The 19,880-nt window shown below is 44.1% G+C and overlaps 2 protein-coding genes across 2 annotated transcripts in view; one reads left to right on the top strand and one right to left on the bottom strand.

Annotated features, from left to right (window-relative positions):
* Positions 1 to 12,766, bottom strand: part of fuz (fuzzy planar cell polarity protein) — a 38,040-nt gene extending 25,274 nt beyond the window's left edge. Inside the window, exons 1-6 of the mRNA XM_068019949.1 lie at positions 12,655 to 12,766; positions 11,256 to 11,377; positions 10,003 to 10,087; positions 3,060 to 3,128; positions 2,187 to 2,291; positions 1,135 to 1,332 (exon numbers count right to left, since the gene is read on the bottom strand). Of these exons, the coding sequence (XP_067876050.1) occupies positions 1,135 to 1,332; positions 2,187 to 2,291; positions 3,060 to 3,128; positions 10,003 to 10,087; positions 11,256 to 11,377; positions 12,655 to 12,738 (663 nt within the window). The 5' untranslated portion in view covers positions 12,739 to 12,766. The remainder of the gene's footprint in view (positions 1 to 1,134; positions 1,333 to 2,186; positions 2,292 to 3,059; positions 3,129 to 10,002; positions 10,088 to 11,255; positions 11,378 to 12,654) is intronic.
* A 4,164-nt stretch (positions 12,767 to 16,930) lies between these two features.
* The window catches only part of LOC137353448 (cathepsin D-like), a 32,438-nt gene continuing 29,488 nt past the window's right edge, over positions 16,931 to 19,880 (top strand). Inside the window, exon 1 of the mRNA XM_068019747.1 lies at positions 16,931 to 17,084. Within this exon, the coding sequence (XP_067875848.1) occupies positions 17,023 to 17,084 (62 nt within the window). The 5' untranslated portion in view covers positions 16,931 to 17,022. The remainder of the gene's footprint in view (positions 17,085 to 19,880) is intronic.

The following is a 19,880-nucleotide window of genomic DNA, read 5'->3' as shown; positions in this document are numbered from 1 at the left end:
TTGCGAAGTACCTAATGAAGCAAGCCGAACAATGGTCATTCATTACTGAAATGTTGTCCGTGAAAACTGACAGAGATTAAGTGCTTGTGCATAGATTTCCCTGTGAAATGGAACCAGTAATGTATGTTTCTCATGCAATTCGCAAGCTTCTTGACAGAATAAATGAATATTAAAGAGCAGAAGCTCTCAGGCAAGAATCCCAATTTGTGCTGAGTCAGCTGATCTCAGCCAGGGGCAGAAGTGGGCATGCTACAACTGGCCTTAACAAGCTCAGATATTCTCTGGATATCTGAATGCTATCAAGCAATTTCCCACTGCAAAGTGTGAATGTAATTTTTTTTAATTTGTGGGTGACATTGGCAAGGTGCATGCCTAGTGGCCCTGAATACAGTTGGCTTGTTAGTCCTTTTCAAAGAGCCAACTGTGTAGCAAGATCACTGGAGTCATATGGAGGCCACATCGGGGGGTGGGGGGGGGTTGTGGAGAGGTGGTAGCTTCCCTTCCCTAAAGGACATTGCACGGAGCTTTAGGTATAAAACTCTTAGAGGTCTTAGTAGGGTAGATGTTGAGAGGCTGTTTCCCCTGGCTGGGGAGTCTAGAACACGGGATCACAGTCCCAGGATAAGGGGTCGGCCATTTAGGACTGAGATGTGGAGAAACTTCTTCACTCAGAAGTTTGTGAATCTTTGGAATTCTCTACCCCAGAGAACTGCGGATGTTCAGGGTACAAACTGAAGCACAATGGGTTGTTAGTTCAATACTATAAGCACTGTACTCCATGGTAACTAGCTTGCTGACCCTCTCTCTGCAGGATGGGTAGCATCCAATTTTATCCCATATAAAAAAAGTTTCCTTATGGTAAAAGTATGCTATATGATATAAGGATTTATAAAAAGACATTAGTAAATTGTCTGTGGCATTGCGCTGATCGACGCAAGTACTTTTCCATATAAGATAGCAAGAGTTGAGATTCAACTCCCTTTGTTTCGTGGCCAGTGCCTATATGGCATCACAAAAGTTAAATGGGAAATATTGACATACCAATTTGCAATGGTAAATGTTGACAGTAAAATGTGACCAAAAACAATGACAACATGAGTGAGTCTTGTGGACAGGAAGTGTGCACCCACTCACCGTAGGGCTGCCGTGTGGCAGATAGATAGGGTAGTCACGCGATGAGCTGGGCGCCAGGGACCCAATCAGCCATGCCAACAGCATTATCTCCTGGGAAGCGAGCCGCCACCACTTCTCTGTTGCCACGACAACTTTGCCCATGACCATGAGGCATCCAAAGTTACTCTCAGCAGCAGCAACAAATACATCCAGTGCCTCCTGAAGCAGAGCAGAGGGGAGACCGCTTTTACATTTGGAATCGCACACAATCTGCTTAAAAGGACTAATAGCTGAGGCTACGTGATGGCTCAGAGCACAAAGATATTGTCGAGCTGGGTGTGCAAGGAGCTCTTTATCATTTTCCATTGTGGAGACCTGGCGGGTTTGAATTCAGCCCAGACTGAGGAGATGAAATTCCTTTGACACTTAGAAGGAACTTGGGTCCCAACTCAGTTTCCTGGCAGGTTTTCCCTCAGTGCAAATCCTGGCAGGTTTTCCCTCAGTGCAAATCCTGGCTTCCATTAAGCATTAACTGCCCTCTCACCCCAACAATGGCACATTAATGACTGCTCTTCTCAAATGGCGGTTGAAGGACATTGTTGGGTCAGATGCAGTACAGAGGAAAACTTTTACTGTTCATTTAACACCTGCCTTAGCTGATCTTGGAGTTTTGATGGGATAGTAGAGGAGCTGTACTGTGCACCTTGCGTATATTTCACTTAAGCTGGAAGTGTTCCATTGGAGTGTGTAGAGGGATCTTCATTCTGCATGTAGCTCATGCTGTAACTGAGCTGGGAGTAATTAATGCTGACAACAAGCCCAAAAGAGCAAAAGTAAAACAAAGTTCATTTTCCATTATTCCTCATCTGTGCTTCAGCTCACCTGCGTTTTACTCCTGTTAAGTGCTTTGCGAAATCCCTGTGCAAATAATGTTTGTTAGAAACTTAAGTTGTGGGTGATTTTTTTCAAACTGAGCCACCAAGGTGATTCACCAGTCATTGCATTACTCTTGGTGACATGTCCTTTGTTACACCAGCAAGCAAAGTTCCGCCAGACTCCCCGCCATCACTGACCTGCAGTATTTCGGAGTCTGAAGACACTACACAATCCACGCACTGAGTCAGGTCTCCGATCCAATCTGAGGCAGCCAGGAAACTGTCAATCAATTTGTAACAGGCCTAGGAAAACAGCAAGAGAATGTTCAGCTCAAATGAATAAAAGGAACCTAATGAAAGCCTTTTCACCAGTATTAGTACGGATGCTAACAGATTGCAACCAAACATTAGAACAAGAACCTAGTATTAAAAACATTAAATTCAAGCTGCACTGCCTTCGGGCAATCCGACTGGTCTGTCGGAAGCACTTTCCTCCAATTATTGTTTGCAATTTTTGCCGAGAAATTGCATTACAGTGGTCTGATTGGACTGCCAGGACCATGTGACCCATTCCTACTCTAACTGGTCGGTGGGAATCACATGCCTTTGTGGTACTTACAGCCATCCTCTTGTTCTGTGGGAACCATTTGACAGATGGGGACTCACCAGATTGTGTCATTCCAGGAGTAAAAGGATAGCGATCAGGAGCTGGAACCCTGGCTAATCTACAGCAAGGTCCCACAAACAGCAATCTGATCAACGACTGTTTTTGTAAAGTCAATTGAGGGATAATCATTGAACAGGGAAGACACCAGGGAGAATTCCCCCCCGTTCTTCTTTGAAATAATTCCAAGGAATCTATAACATCCATTTGTGAGGACAGACAGGGCCTTCATTTGACATCACATCCAGAGAGAACCTCTGACAGTGCAGCACTGGGACTGCCAGCCTAATTTTTGTGCTCAAGTCTCTAGAGTCTTGACCTGCAAGCTTCTGTTTCAGAGGTGATGCTGCTACTCACTGTGACATGGCCAACACCAACGTGTCTCATCACTCCACAGTCCCACTCACCCGGAGTTCTCTCTTCAATCGCTCCACATTCTTGAGGTTCACGAGATCGTCCAAGCCAATCACCAGCACCTTCCGAAATAAGGAGCACAAGATTAGAGTGAATCAAAGCCAGGGAGTAACCCCCTCCAAGTCTGACAGGGAATTTCTGTACAATTAATTGTAGCTCAGACGGTGCAACAGAGAGGGTGGGAATTCTGTAGCTCCCCAAAGCCTGTTCACCATCTACAAGGCACAAGTCAGGGGTGTCATGAAATGCTCTCCACTTGCCTGGATTAGAACCCATAGAAACCGTAGAAAGGTTACGGCACAGAAACAGGCCATTCAACCCATCGTGTCTGCAGTGGCTGAAAAAAATTAGCCGCCCATTCTAATCCTACCTTCCAGCAACTGGTCCGTAGCCCTGCAGGTTACATACTTCAGGTGCAGGTCCAGGTACCTTTTAAATGAGCTGAGGGTTTCTGCCTCCACCACCGATCCAGGGCAGCGAATTCCAGACACCCACCACTCTCTGGGTGAAAACATTTTTCCTAATGTCCCCTCTAATCCTTCTACTAATTTTTTTTTTTAGAATTAGAACATTACAGCGCAGTACAGGCCCTTCGGCCCTCGATGTTGCGCCGACCTGTGAAACCATCTGACCTACACTATTCCATTTTCATCCATATGTCTATCCAATGACCACTTAAATGCCCTTAAAGTTGGCGAGTCTACTACTGTTGCAGGCAGGGCGTTCCACGCCCCTACTACTCCCTGCGTAAAGAAACTACCTCTGACATCTGTCCTATATCTTTCACCCCTCAACTTAAAGCTATGTCCCCTCGTGTTTGCCATCATCATCCGAGGAAAAAGACTCTCACTATCCACCCTATCTAACCCTCTGATTATCTTGTATGTCTCTATTAAGTCACCTCTCCTCCTCCTTCTCTCCAACGAAAACAACCCCAAGTCCCTCAGCCTTTCCTCGTAAGACCTTCCCTCCATACCAGGCAACATCCTAGTAAATCTCCTCTGCACCCTTTCCAAAGCTTCCACATCCTTCCTATAATGCGGTGACCAGAAGTGCACGCAATAGTCAAGGTGCGGCCTCACCAGAGTTTTGTACAGCTGCATCATGACCTCGTGGCTCCGAAACTCGATCCCCCTACTAATAAAAGCTAACACACCATATGCCTTCTTAACAGCCCTATTAACCTGGGTAGCAACTTTCAGGGATTTATGTACCTGGACACCAAGATCTCTCTGCTCATCTACACTACCAAGAATCTTCCCATTAGCCCAGTACTCTGCATTACCTTAATTCTGTGCCCCCTGGTAACTGACCTCTCCGCTAGGGGAACAGATCTATCCTGTCTACTCTATCTAGGTCCTTCATAATTTTGTACACCTCAATTAAGTCACCCCTCAGCCTCCTCTGTTCTCAGGAAAACAACCCTAGCTATCCAATCTTTCCTCATAGCTGCAATTTTCAAGCTCTGGCAACATTCTTGTAAATCTCCTCTGTACTATCCCCAGAGCAATTATGTTCTTCCTGTAATGTGTTAACCAGAACTGTATGCAGTACTCCAGCTGTGGCCTAAACAGCATTTTACACAGTTCCAGCATTACATTGCTGCTTTTGTATTCTATACCTCGGCCAATAAAGGAAAGCATTCCATATGCATTCTTCACCACTTTATCTACCTGTCCTTCCACCTTCAGGGACCTGTGGACATGCATTCCAAGTCTCTCACTTCCTCTTCCCCTCTCAAATCCTCTCTGGCCACAGGAGAGGTACCAGAGGATTGGAGGACAGCGAATGTGGTACCATTATTCAAGAAGGGTAGCATAGATAAACCAGATGATTACAGGCCAGTGAGTCTAACATCAGTGGTTGGGAAACTACTGGAAAAAAATTCTGAGGGACAGGATTAATCTGCACTTGGAGAGGCAGGGATTAATCAGGAATAGTCAGCATGGCTTTATCAGGGGGAGATCGTGTCTAACTAATTTGATTGAATTTTTCGAGGCGGTTACTAGGTGTGTAGATGAGGGTAAAGCAGTTGATATAGTCTACATGGACTTCAGTAAAACTTTTGATAAGGTCCCGCATAGGACATTGGTTAAGGTAAGAGCCCATGGGATCCAGGGCAATTTGGCAAATTGGATCCAAAATAGGCTTAGTGACAGGAGGCAGAGGGTGATGGTCGAGGGTTGTTCTTGCGAGTGTAAGCCTGCGACCAGTGGTGTAACACAGGAATAGGTGCTGGGACCCTTGCTGTTTGTAGTGTACATTTATGATTTAGATGTGAATATAGGGAGGCATGATAAGTAAGTTTGCAGATGAAACGAAAATTGGTGGTGTCGTAAATAGTGAGGAGGAAAGCCTTAGAATACAGGACGATAAAGATGGGCGGAGCTGTGGCAAATAGAATTTAATCCTGAGAACTGTGAGGTGATGCATTTTGGGAGGATTAACAAGGCAAGGGAATATACAATGGATGGTAGGACCCTAGGAAGTACAGAGGGTCAGAAGGACTTTGGTGTATTTGTCCATAGATAACTGAAGGCAGCAGCATAGGTCGATAAGGTGGTTAGGAAGGCATATGGGATACTTGCCTTTATTAGCCGAGGCATAGAATATAAGAGCAGGCAGGTTATGATGGAGCTGTATAAAATGCTAGTTAGGCCACAGCTGGAGTACTGTGTACAGTTCTGGGAACCACACTATAGGAAGGATGTGATTGCAGTGGAGAGGGTGCAGAGGAGATTCACCAGGATGTTGCCTGGGCTGGAGCATTTCAGCTATGAAGAGACTGGATAGGCTAGGGTTGTTTTCCTTAGAGCAGAGAAGGCAGAGGGGGCACCTGATTGAGGTATACAAAATTATGAGGGGCATAGATAGGAAGAGACCTTTTCCATTAGCGGAGGGGTCAATAACCAGGGGGCATAGATTTAAGGTAAGGAGCAGGAGGTTTTGAGAGGATTTGAGGGAAAAAAATTTCACTCAGAGGGTGGCTGGAATCTGGAACGCACTGCCTGAAGAAGTGATAGAGGCAGGAACCCTCACAATATTTAATAAGTATTTAGATGAACATTTGAGATGCCATAGCATACAAGGCTATGGGCCAAGTGCTGGAAAATGGGATTAGAATAGTTAGGTGCCTGATGGCCGGCACAGACATGATGGGCTGAAGGGCCTGTTTCTGTGCTGTATAACTCTATGACTCCAATATCCTCCCATTTATTGTGTATTCCCTTGCTTTGTTTGCCCTCCCCAAATGCATTAGTGCAGCTCCAACAACATTCAAGAAGCTGGATGCCATCCAGGACGAAGCAGTCTACTTGATCAGCACCCCACTCACCATCTTAAACATTTACTCCCTACATCTGCTGTGCACAGTGACAGCAGTATGTACCATTTACAAGATGCACTGCAGCAACTCACCACACTCCTTCCAAAGCAATGACCTCTGCCACTTAGAAGAACAAGGGCAGCAGGCACATGGGAACACCACCATCTGCAAGTTCCCCTTCAAGTCACACACCATCCTGTGTTGGAAATATATTTCCGTTCCTTCACTGTTGCTGGGTAAAAATCCTGGAACTCCCTCCTTAACAGCACTGTGGTTGTACCTGCACCAGATGGACTGCAGCGGTTCAAGAAGGCAGCTCACCACCACCTTCTCAAGGGCAATTAGGGATGGGTAATAAATGTTGGCCTTGCCAGTGACGCTCACATCCCATGAACGAATTTTTAAAAAACTTCCTCAGTGTTGCACAGAAGAGTTAACCAAGATTTTGTGCTCAAGTCCTAGTGCGGGACTTATGAACATTAGGAACAGGAGTAGGCCAGTTAGCCCCTCGACCCAATTAGATCATGGCTGATCTACATCTTAACTACATTTCTTGTCTTTGCTCCATATTGCTTGATACCCCAACTCAACAAAAATCATTGCTCTCAGTTTTAAAAGCTCCAACTGACCCCCAGCATGCACAGCCTTTTGAGTTCCAGATGTCTACCCTTTGTGAAAAAACATTTCCTGATTTCACTCCTGAATGGCCTAGCTCTAATTTTAAGATTATATTCCCCAGTTCTTGATCCCCCCATCACAGGAAATAGTTTCTCCATATAAACCCTATAAAATTCTTTTAGCATTTTGAACACTTCAAAATGTGTGCATTTATCTAGTGGCTTTAACAGTAAAACATCTCCAGGTGCTTCACAGGACTGCTACCAATCAAAATTTGACAGTGCCACATAAGATGATATTTAGAAGGGTGAGGTTTTACGAGTGTCTTAAAAGGAGAGCGAGGCGGAGAGGTTTAGGGAGGGAATTCCCAGAGATTCCAGTCTAGTGGGGAGAAGGGAATGGGGGATGCACAAGAGGCTAGAATTGGAAATATTTAGACTCCTTGGAGGGTTTAAATAGAATCTGACAGCACAAAAAGAGCTCAGCCTGTCATTCCTATGCCAGCTTTTTGAAACAGCTGTCCAGTATAGTCCCACTTCCCAGTTGTTTATCCATAAACCTGCAAATTATTCCCCACTAAATACATGTTCAATAGCCTTTTGAAAGTTCCTTTGGAATCTGATTCCACCAGACAGTTTATTCTAGATCTTAACAACTCTGTGTGAAAACATTTCTCCTCATTTCCCTTCTAGTTCTTTCACCAGCATTTTAAATCTATGACCTCTAGTTACTGATCTATCAAAATCCCTCATAACTTTAAACATCTCAATTAAATCTCCTCTTAACGTCTCTGTCCAAGAAGGATAACCCCAGCTTCTTCAATCTCTCGATGTAACTAAAGTCCCTTGTCCCTGGTAAACCTCCTCTGTACCCTCTCCTGGACCTTGACATCCTTCCTAAAGTGGTGCCCAGCTCAGCAATAGTCCAGCTGAAGCCGAACCATGATTTGTAAAGGTTTAGCACAACTTCCATGTCTTTATATTCAAAGCCCGTTTACAAAGCCAAGCATCCCTTACGCTTTCCTAACTGCCTTATTAACTCCTCAAAGGTAGCATAAGTCTATGCACCCTCAGGTCCCTCTGCTCATTTACCCGTTCAAAATAATACCACATGGATTATAAAAACAGGAAATGCTGGAAATACTCACCTGGTCAGGCAGCATCTGTGCAGAGAGGAATAGAGTTAATGTTTCAGGTCGATGATCTATAATTAGAACTGTTCTGATGAAAGGTTATCGACTTGAAATGTTACATTCGTTGCTCTCTCCACAGATGCTGCTTGACCTTCTGAGTATTTCCAGCATTTTCTGTTTCTTTTTCGGATTTCCAGCATCTGCAATATTTTGCTTCTATACCACATAGATTACACTGCCGCTCCATGTTGTGAAGCTGGAGCAGGTTACAGAGATCGGGAGGCACAAAGCCATGGAGGGATTTCAACACGAGGATGAGAATTCTAAACATCAGAGGGAGAACAGGGCCAAGAAATACAATTACTCTGCAGTCACAGCAGCCACCCACATCTCGTGCCGAGCAGCCCGTTTGTCAAATATTATTTTCTGTTCATATTTGACTTTTTCTGAGTGAATGTTGTTAAATGTGTGGATCAGACCACCCTCTATTTCCAGCATCTGGTATCGGCATCAAAGAACTCGCAGGTAATTCCTAACAGGCTGCCTCTGTCCCAAATGTGAAAGAAATGACAAGTGCTTTTCACAAGATCAGGACATCCCAAAGTGCTTCACAACCAACAGCGTACTTTTGAAGTGCGGTCACTGTTGTGAAACGTGACAGCCAATTTGCACACAGCAAGCTCCCACAAACAGCAATGTGATATTGACCAGATAATCTGTTTTAGTGATGTTGATTGAGAGATAAGTATTGGCCAGGACACAGAATCGGTACAGTGCAGAAGGAGGCCATTCCGCCCATCGTGTCTGCACCGGCTCTCCGAAAGAGCAATTCATTCAGTTCCATTTCCCCGCCTTCTCCCCGTAACCCTGCACATTCTTCCTTTTCATAAAACAGTCTAATTCCCTTTTGAATGCTTCACATGAACCTGCCTCCACCACGTTCTCAGGCAGTGCATTCCAGACCTTAACCACTCGCTGCGTGAAAAAGTTTTTCCTCATGTCACTTTTGCTTCTCTTACAAAATACTTTAAATCTGTGCCCTCTCGTTCTCGATCCTTTCACGAGTGGGAACAGTTTATCTCTATCGACTCTGTCCAGACCCCCTCATGGTTTTGAATACCTCTATCAAATCACCTCTCAGCCTTCTCTTCTCCAAGGAAAACAGTCCTAAATTCTCCAATCTATCTTCATAACTGAAGTTCTTCATCGCTGGAACCATTCTTGTGAATCTTTTCTGTACTCTCTCCAATGCCCTCACGTCTTTCCTAAAACACGGCTCACAGTGTTGGACGCAATACTTCAGTTGAGGCTGAACTAGTGTCTTGTACAAGTTCAATGTAACTTCCTTGCTCTTGTACTCTATGCCTCTATGACACCGGGGAGAACACCCCTACCCTTCTTCAAAAAGTGGCAGGTTATCTTTAATGTACACTTAAGAGGGCAGACAGGGCTTTGATTTAATGCGTCATCTGAAAAGCAACCCCTCAGACAGTGCAGCACTCTGTCAATACTGGTGCTGGGAGTGTCAGCCTGGAATTTTGTGCTGAAATCTCCAGTGAAGTGGGACTTAAAACTCACAACATTCTGACTCAGAAGCAAGACTGCTACTTACTGTACCACAGCTGACCAGATCAGCAGTAACTGCACCAGTCCTGCAATTCTCCCATTTCCCACACTGACCTTCCTTTGGCATCAGTGAGGATGCTGTTGGCCATAATACAAATCCAGTCAGCAGGAAGCTGACATCTAACAGTCTGGATGGACCAGAGGATTTTTTCCTGTCCGCCGTGTTCGTCACATCTGATGTAGGTGCCTTTTAAAAACTCTGCCAATCTGAAGAAGCCTTTGCTTTGAGACTCACCATGGCACTGAATACGTTGTCTAACAGGCGGCTGAGGTAAAGGTCACTTGCATCTTCCTCAGAGGTCATGACGATGAGCGTGATGCTGTGTAACCATGGAAACAAGCTGTTAGCACAGTATTGCCTACATCTTCCAGGTCTATCTTTGGGGCACCTGCACAGCTATACTGATTGGCTGCTAACGTGTCTCTGGAAAACGGACACTAAGTACTGTGCAAAACAAAAATGCATTTCTTTAATGGAATTTTCTACGTTCTTATAAACGTTACTTTTCTTCCCTCCCTTCCTGAAGGTAGTGAACCATCTGCCCTCCAGTGCCTCATCCAAGTTTCCAATCTTCGCCTGTGTGCCTGGACAGGGAAAGTCAGTGAGCTATTGTGGTGGGCATCAAAGGCTGAGCTCACTCAGCAGCCGTGCACTCCAGCAGCGAGTTAGTGCTTAGTAATGATAGCTCTGGGCAAAGTCCCCCACACCCACTTTGGAACGCTGAGGTTTCACTTGATCCACTGTTCCCACATCTGAGCCAAATCTGACCAAAATTAATCCAGAATAGATCTTCTGGTCTACAAAGCCCAGTGCTGCATTGGATGGTGCAGTTACCTACAAAGCCTTCTCTATATTAGCCTTCAACTGCCTAGGCCAAAGCTCTCTAAACCGCTCCTTCTCGCTTTTAAGATGCTCCTTAAGACCTTCTTTTTGACCAAACTTTTAGTCACCCGTCCTAATACCTCCTTCTGTGGCTCAGTGTCAAATTTTGTTTGAAATCACTCCCTGGAAGCCCCTTGGGACGTTTTACTTCATTAAAGGCGCTCTATAAATGCAAGTTGTTACTACTGTTATTAGTAATTGGGGGCACCTCACCAGCACATCAGTGATGCAAAGAAGGGGTAGAAAGGAAAATCTAGGGGAGGGGAGGGGAGGGGAGGGGAGGGGAGGGGAGGGGAGGGGGGTCTTCACACCCTTTTACTGAAAGTGCTGGACTTTTAAAACCAGGGGGTCCTGTACAGACAAACATTTCCTTTTCCTTGTTCCACCCAAAAATGCTAAATCTCCAGAGACCATGAGAGGAAAATCTAAAAATGCTGAATATGTTCTTGACACTCTCACCTACAGAGCAGCTGCCTCTCCACTATGAAAAATTTATCAGAAATTTTTTTTGTTTTTGTTTTAAAGTCATTTTAAATGTTGCCTTGAATCAGGGTCTTACGCTGAGTCAAATCCAGTATGCATTCTTGACAGTTGTTCCACCTTACCTGTCCTGGAAGACTCTCCAGCAGAGCCTGGTGTTGTCAGTGCAGGTACTGGTTAGAAGAACATCCTGGTTACTCCCAAACATGTGCACTCCATTCAGAGAGCCGATTACAGAGAACGGAAGCTGCAAAATAAAAGGGACTTGCCGAGAAAGTAATGAACATGAAAAAAGCCATTCAGTCCATTAAACCTGTTTCGTCCAACCCTCCTGCAATGTTTAAAATGATTAAAGGATTTGATGGGGTAGATGGAGAGAAACTAGATCCTCTGGTGGGAGAGTCCAGAACAAGAAGGCATAACCTTAAAATTGGAGCTGGCCCATTTAGGGGTGATGTCACAAAGCACTTCTTCACACAAAGGGGAGTTGAAATCTTGAACTCTCCCCCCCCCAAAAAGCTGTTGAGATTGGGGGGTCAATTGAAAATTTCAAAGCTGAAATTGTTAGATTTTTGTTAGGCAAGGGAATTAAGGGCTATGGAACCAAGACGGAGTTAAGATACAGTTCAGTTATGATTAAATGAAATGGCCCACTCCTGTTTCTATGTTGCCAACTTTCTAATAGCACTGGGCAGCACTTCGGCAGTCCACTTGATTGGCAGCTCAACCACCTTAAACATTCATTTCCTTCACCACCAGCGCACCATGGCTGCAGCGTGTACCATCTACAAGATGCACTGAATCAACTCACCAAGGCTTATCCTACAGCATCTCTCAAACCTATGGCCTCCACCACTTAGAAGAACAAGGGTAGCAGACATATGGGAACATCACCACCTCCACCCCGACTTGGACATATAATTGAGTGTTTATCATCGCTGGGTCGAAATCCTGAGAACTCCCTCCCTAACAGCACTGTGCAGCCACCTTCACCAAACAGACTGCAATGTCTCAAGAAGGCAACCCATTCTCAAGGGGCAACTAGTAGATGGGCAATAAATGCCAGTTTTGCTATGGCCCACATCTCAAGAATGAATAAAACAATAGTCATAGCATTTTCTTCTTAAACCCATTTTTATCCACTAAAATGACAACCAATATCAGATGAGTGGTCAGATTTGGCATATGCTGGGGCACAAGTTGGCAACAGACCCTCTGCACCCACACTGTCTCTAATTATAAAAATATAAGGAAAATTTATTCCCCTCCTTCTCCATCCCTCTTCATGACACTGATCTCTGCACTGCTGATGAAATTGCATTGACCCTTTTAAATGTTCCTTCAAAACCACAATATTTAATGAGCTACTGATTTTATTGAAATTGCAAACAAAAGAGAATTTTTAGAAAGAAAGAGAGCGAGGACCATGTATTATAAAGAACGAAACATAAAGCACGGACATGGTGGGCCAAGTGGCCTCTTTCTGTGCCTTAAATTTTTCTATGATTCTACAGGTGAGGTTACCTGCCTGCTCTCCCCCTTGCTCCTGCAGTACAGAGGGACCCCACTGCTGGTTGCTAAGCACAACAGCTGCACAGTGGCCGCCATCTTGTTGAGGCAATGTCCCCTTCTCTTTCCCGAGGCACGCCGGGAGGACTCGCGTCGTCCAGCAACCACCCGCGCATGCGCCGGCGCTCCGTCCAACAGCCCGCGCATGCGCCGTTCAGCAAACATTGCTACTGTATCTCTTCTCGTTCTCTGAAATTTCCAATTGGGATAACCCAGGGGCCGTCAATCAAAAATCAAATTAATAAAAGGCACAAACATTGATAAAAGTGCCAACATTAACCTTCAAATGACAAATAAAACCAAAGAAAATGTAATTGTTACAGAAAGTGTGTCCTAAACCAGCTGCAAAACAATGGGAGCACCTACTTAAAGCAAATATTTGAGCAGGATGTTAACACAGTGTTAGTTGCACATAACTTTTCTGCCCGGTGCAAAATGTTTTCAGAAGCGATATAGAAAGTTCATGGGGTCATAGAAGTTTTGAAAGTTACTGTAACTTTTGCAACATAGGAACAGGAGAAGGCTATTCAGCCCCTCGAGCCTGTTCCACCATTCAATGAGATCATGGCTAATCTGTAACCTAACTCCCTTAATATTTTAGGTTAACAAAAATCTATCAATCTCAGATTTAAAACTAACAACTGATCGAGCATCAATTGCCATTTTCAGACAAGTTCCAAAATTCTACCACCTTTTGTGTGTCGAAGTGTTTCCTAATTTCACCCCTGAAAGGTCTGGCTCTAATTTTTCAACTATGCCCCCTAGTCCTAGACTCACCAGCCTGTGGAAATAGTTTCTCTTAATCTACCCTATCTGTTCCCCTTAATATCTTGAAACAGGATGGATTGGCTCAATGTTTGTTCAATAGTTTGCAATTGATTAAAGTACCTTCTTTATTTTTAAATCAATAAAGCCACTTCATCTAATTGATCTGTAATAATATATTAAAAATCTTACCTATGTATAGAATTTCTGTCAACTTTAATCCATAATATTATAAATATCTATGTCTGCATTTATAATGCATCTTTCTTATGTGAGCATGTCATGCTGTAATTGCATGTTTCTGCCTAATGTAGGTGCTGCACTGTCACCACTGGCAGGAGGGAGTAGTTATAATATGAAACATTTATGTAGGGGTTTCCATTCGAACTGTGGAATTGGGAATTGTTATTGGAGGTATAAAGATAAGGACAGAATATATAACTTAAAATGGGGACTGAATTACATCTGAAAACCTAGTCCAATTGACCCCCGCCTTCTAATCCTGCTTCATCTTAAGACTACATTTGTGTAATGTACAGGAGGTTGCCTAGTAATTAGAAAAAGTTATATTTATGTTGCATCATAACATCGTTCTCATCTCACAGAAAATTTTGAGTTACTTCGAAGTGCGGTCACTCTAAGTAGGCAACAACTATTTTGCACATAGCAAATTCCCATCAACGGCAAATACATAGTCAGTTTATCAGTTTTTGGTCGAGAGGGCAATATTGGTGGACACCCACCGTTAGAGCTCCCTGCTATCTGAAAGACAACACTGAACCTAGATGATATATTTGTGACCGAACTTGCATCAAGTCCCGTTCACCCATGGCTCCAGTGCTCACTGACCTACATTGGCTCCCAGTTAAGCAATGCCTCAATTTTAAAATGCTTATTCTTGTTTTCCAATCCTACCATGGCCTTACTCCTCCCTATCTCTGTAACAATCTCCAACCCAACAACCCTCCCAGATCACTGCACTCCTTCAATTCTGGCTTCTTGTGCACCCCCAATTTTCATCACTCCATCTTTGGCAGCCGTGCCTTCAACTGTGTGGGCCCTAAGCTCTGGAATTCTCTCCCTAAACCCTTCGGCTCTCTCTCCTCTTTTAAGACACTCTTTAAAACCTACTCTTTGACTAATCTTTTGGTCATCTGTCCTAATATTTCCTTATGTGGCTAGGTGTCAAATTTTGTTTGATAATGCTTCTGTGAAGTACCTTGCAGCGTTTTACAACATTAAAGGTGCCATAAAAATGCAAACTGTTGCTGCTGTTGACCTGGAACATATAATCTTCCGAATGAAAGATGAGTTCTACAAATTGAGCTAAACTGACAAGGAAGAAATAGACAACTAAGACATGAAGAATGGCCATGTTTGGAAGGTGCTGCAGAGTCACCCGCACCACTAGAATGGTACCCAGTCATCGGAGACAAAAATTGGGGAAAAGAGGGATCCCTACCAATTTGCAGCATCTTTCTCATTATTATTCAGGCTTTTTGGGGATTGGGTGAAATTCTGGGAGCAGTTCTGAGGGTCAAAAGAAATAGAAAGTGAGACTGTTTCAAAAGTGTATTTAAATAGCTATGTCTAATACATATATTATTCCCCCTCCCACTGAAAAATCCCCAAGGGATTTTCCAGCCTGTCCACCTCCTCTCCAACTCCTACTCCAGTTAAGACATTATCGTGAAAAAAAAACAATGATCTAATCCTTCATTTGAGTTTTATTTGTGGACAAAATGGTCACCACATTCAGCGACAGAACCATCAGTTAGTAATTGTGCATGAAGTGGTTTGAAAGATTTCTGATTTTAATAAAACATTGCATAAAGGCAAGTCCTTTCCTAAGAACATATTCGAAAATAAGAGAACAAATTCACATAGCACCTTTCGCATCATCAGGATGGTCCCAAGGAGCTTCAGAACCAATTACTTTTGAAGTGTAGTCACTGTTGTAACGCTGGAAACATAGCAGCCAATTTTCAGCTGGGTCCCGTGAGAAGCAGTGCAATAAATGGCCAGATAATCTGCTTTAGTGATGTTGGTCTAGGACACTGGGGAGAACGCCCCTACTCTTCTTCAAATAGTGGCTGTGGGATCTTTTATATCCACCTGAGAGGGCAGACTGGGCCACAGTATAACATCTCATTGAAAAGGCATTTATTACCCATCAGAAGCAGATGGTAAGTCAACCTTATTCACAACTGAGTGGCTTTCTTAGCTATTTCAGAGGCAATTAACAGTCACAGAGAGGCCAGACTGGGTAAGGACAGCAGATTTCCTTCCCAAAAGGGGATTAGTGAACCAGATGTGGCTTTATCCCCTCCGAAATGCAAACTCATGGTTACCAGTACTGATACCAGATTTGTAATTCAGGATTTATTTCATTAACTGAATTTAAATTCCCCCAGATGCTATTGCAGCATTTGAACAGACATATCCCAAACATTAGTCCAGCCCTCTGGATTATTAGCCCAGTAAAACAACTACTATACTACTCGTCCCAGTCTCTCAAGCAGGACTTGAACCCATGAATTTCAGGCAAAGAGGGACACATGTGTGAGCCACTGAGCCATAGCTGAAACATAAAAAAATGCTGATGTAGTGGCAGATGGTTAGTCTTTTTACTTGCTGAACTAAGCCAGCACTTCATCTGTATCTTTCTTGTGACCGTTTTTTTGTCAATCTTTTAGTTGGTTTCAAGGGGAAGTGCCACAGCAGTGCCTTCTGCTCCAAGTGCTTCCTCTTTTTCACTGTAATTGAGGGAAAAATATTGAGGCTCGTCTCACGTCAACCAAGTAAATAAGAGAACACTGACCAGCAGCCTCAATGAGCCTGAAAGTAGGGGTCACAGTGGTGCGGTGGGTAGCGCTCTCACCTCAGCGTCAGACGGTTGCGAGTTCAAGCACTTGTTCAGTGGCTGACACATACTGGGGGAATGCTGCACTGTCACAGACGCTGCCCTTTGTGAGTGATATTAAGCTCAGGCCCTGTCTGCCCTCTTGGGTGGATGTTTAAAAAATGCCCCAAGCCACTATCTTGAACAAGAGCAGGGGAATTCTCCCTGGTGTCCTGGGCCAATATTCATCCCTCAAAACCTGATCATTATCTCAGTGGTGACTAGGTTTTGTTGTTTCGGGAGGACCTGAAAGGTGCCATGTAAGTGCAATTTCTTGTCTTTTTTTCTGTATTTAATTGTTTCAAACAAAATATGAGAGAAACTTTGATATTTAAGTAATATATGCATAGCCCAACCCTCCATATGAGAATTACAGCATTACAATAAAACTCTTGAGTGTTGCAATGCTTGCAATCTCCTGATTAGTCATATGATTCTGCAAGTCACCTGACCATATACAGTCAAGCCCTTGTTTGCTGACCTCAGATGATTGACATCAGCCAGAGCCCAATCAGCATTCTAGGATTGGAATCTAGAAGCTTCCCTTTTGCCAGTGCAGCTTGCCCGCCTCTAGGCACACACACAGACAGACAGAGACAGACAGGAGGGAGCTGGTTGCTTTTTGCATCAGTAGACTGGATCAAAGTACATCAGTCATGAAGTGGGTTCAAGTGCTTTTGTTTTGCTTGCTGTGGGTGGCTACTGATGCCCTTTTAAGGTGAGCAGAGAGAGAGAGAGAGAGATCAGTCTGGTGTCTGGAAGAGTTTGCTGCATATGTACCATTTATTAACAGCACTCAAAAGGAAGTAGCACTCTGGTGCTACCTTCTCACTGCAATTGTGGCGTTAGATGAAATTGCAGAGAGATGGCTAGTTGGGTGAGAGGACAGCCACACTTGACCGGGTCTCGAGCCACAAGAACAGTTTTCTCTGGCCTTCATGTGTGTGCAAAACCAGATAAAGCTGTCCGACAGTGACTGAAAGTTAATGCTTGGGATACTTTTCAGTTGGCTGAGGCATTGAAGGTCAGTCTGTCAACACTTGTAAAGCTGCCAGTGGCTATCGACTAGTTCTGGAATGTACTGGCACCTGGTGTCTGTTTGAACTCCTGATAAATTCCAGGAGCAAACAGGCTTTTTGCCAGCTGTGTGAATTTAGGCTGGAGCTTCCAGTTTTAAAGACAGATTCCTTGATCTGGATTAAATTGAGGTTAATGGGTAACCGGAAGTGAGCTACAGACTGGAATATAATTGAGGGTTTCAGGGTGGTTTGTACATAGAATAACAGATACCCGGGAGTGAGTTACAGGCTGGAATCTAATCGAGGGGTTCGGGTGGTTTATATATAGAATAACAGATACCCGGGAGTGAGTTACAGACTGAAATCTAATCGAGGGGTTCGGGGGGTTTATATACAGAATAACAGATACCCAGGAGTGAGCTACAGACTGGAATCTAATCGAGGGGTTTGGGTGGTTTATATATAGAATAACAGATACCCGGGAGTGAGTTACAGACTGGAATCTAATCGAGGGGTTTGGGTGGTTTATATATAGAATAACAGATACCCGGGAGTGAGTCACAGACTGAAATCTAATCGAGGGGTTTGGGTGGTTTATATATAGAATAACAGATACCCGGGAGTGAGTCACAGACTGGAATCTAATCGAGGGGTTTGGGTGGTTTATATACAGAATAACAGATACCCAGGAGTGAGCTACAGACTGGAATCTAATCGAGGCCTTCAGGTGGTTTATATATAGAATAACAGATACCCGGGAGTGAGTTACAGACTGAAATATAATTGAGGGTTTCAGGGTGGTTTGTACATAGAATAACAGATACCCGGGAGTGAGTTACAGGCTGGAATCTAATCGAGGGGTTCGGGTGGTTTATATATAGAATAGCAGATACCCGGGAGTGAGTTACAGACTGGAATCTAATCGAGGGGTTCGGGGGTGATTTATATGTAGAATAACAGATACCCGGAAGTGAGTTACAGGCTGGAATCTAATCGAGGGGTTCGGGTGGTTTATATATAGAATAGCAGATACCCAGGAGTGAGTTAGAGGCTGGAATCTAATCGAGGGGTTCGGGTGGTTTATATATAGAATAGCAGATACCTGGGAACGAGTTACAGGCTGGAATCTAATCGAGGGGTTCGGGGGTGATTTATATGTAGAATAACAGATACCCGGAAGTGAGTTACAGGCTGGAGTCTAATCGAGGGGTTCGGGATGATTTATATATAGAATAACAGATGCCCGGGAGCGAGTTACAGGCTGGAATCGAATCGAGGGGTTCAGGATGATTTATATATAGAATAACAGATGCCCGGGAGCGAGTTACAGACTGGAATCTAATCGAGGGGTTCGGGGGGGGTTTATATATAGAATAACAGACACCCAGGAGTGAGTTACAGACTGGAATCTAATCGAGGAGTTCAGGGGGTTTATATATAGAATAACAGATACCCGGGAGTGAGTTACAGACTGGAATCTAATCGAGGGGTTCAGGGGGTTTATATATAGAATAACAGATACCCGGGAGTGCCTTAAAAATCTCTTCCTCAGATTCAAATTTCTCCACTGTTTTGTTCCTCCTGATCTCTTGTCGCTTCCTCCAGCTCTACAACCTACCCAAAGCCCCCAAGACTTTCTGTCCCTCTGACCCTAGCCTCTTGTGCATCCTCTGTCCCCACCATTAGCGGCAGTGCAGTGCTGTGCCATCAGCTGCCTAGGTCCTCAGCTCTGGAGTTACCTCCCTAAATTCTCCTCTCTAACTTTTGTCCTCCGTTTAGCTCCTTAAACCACCTCTTTGATCATCCCATCTAGTATCCTACCTTGGCTTGGCATTCATTTTTGTCTGGTTACACCTGTGAAAAGCCTCGTGACGTTTTTCTACGATAAAGTAAGTTACGAGGAATTTTGATGGAGTAGATAAGGAGAAACTGTCTCCTTTGGCAGGAGGGGCGGTAACCAGAGGGGACAGATTTAAGATAATTGGCGTAAAGTCTGGGGGAGATGAGAATTCTTATGTTCCGCAGCGAGTTGTTGTGATCTGGAACGCGCTGCCTGAAAGGGCGGTGGAAGCAGATTCAGTAGTAACTTTCAAAAGGGAATTGGATAAGTACTTGAAAAGGAAAAATCTGCAGAGCTGTGGGGAAAGAACAGTGAGAGTGGGACTAGTTGGGTAGCTCTGTTAAAGTACTGGCACAGGTATGATGAGCCAAATGGCCTCCTGTGCTGTATCATTTGGTGAAAGATGGTGTATGAAAGCAAGTTGCAACTCTCAACATTCAGGATAGGAGGGGAATCCCTGGGAATGTTTTTATTTTCAGGGAAATCCCTGGGGAGGCTGGTGTTTATTGGGGACCCATCTCTCGTGTCTTATTGTGGAGTTATGATCTTCACTGTAGTTTTCTGCGCGAGTCTGATGTAAGCCAGTTTATTTTTGCTGCAACTTAGAGGCTCATTGACAGGAAGAGATCATTTGTGGTGAGTCATTTTACCGTTT

Source organism: Heterodontus francisci, chromosome 41 (genome assembly GCF_036365525.1).
Source record: "Heterodontus francisci isolate sHetFra1 chromosome 41, sHetFra1.hap1, whole genome shotgun sequence".
In the NCBI taxonomy this organism is placed as follows: Eukaryota; Metazoa; Chordata; class Chondrichthyes; order Heterodontiformes; family Heterodontidae; genus Heterodontus; species Heterodontus francisci.
Note: the sequence above shows the minus strand (reverse complement) of the source record. Positions and strands in the feature narration are given on the sequence as shown.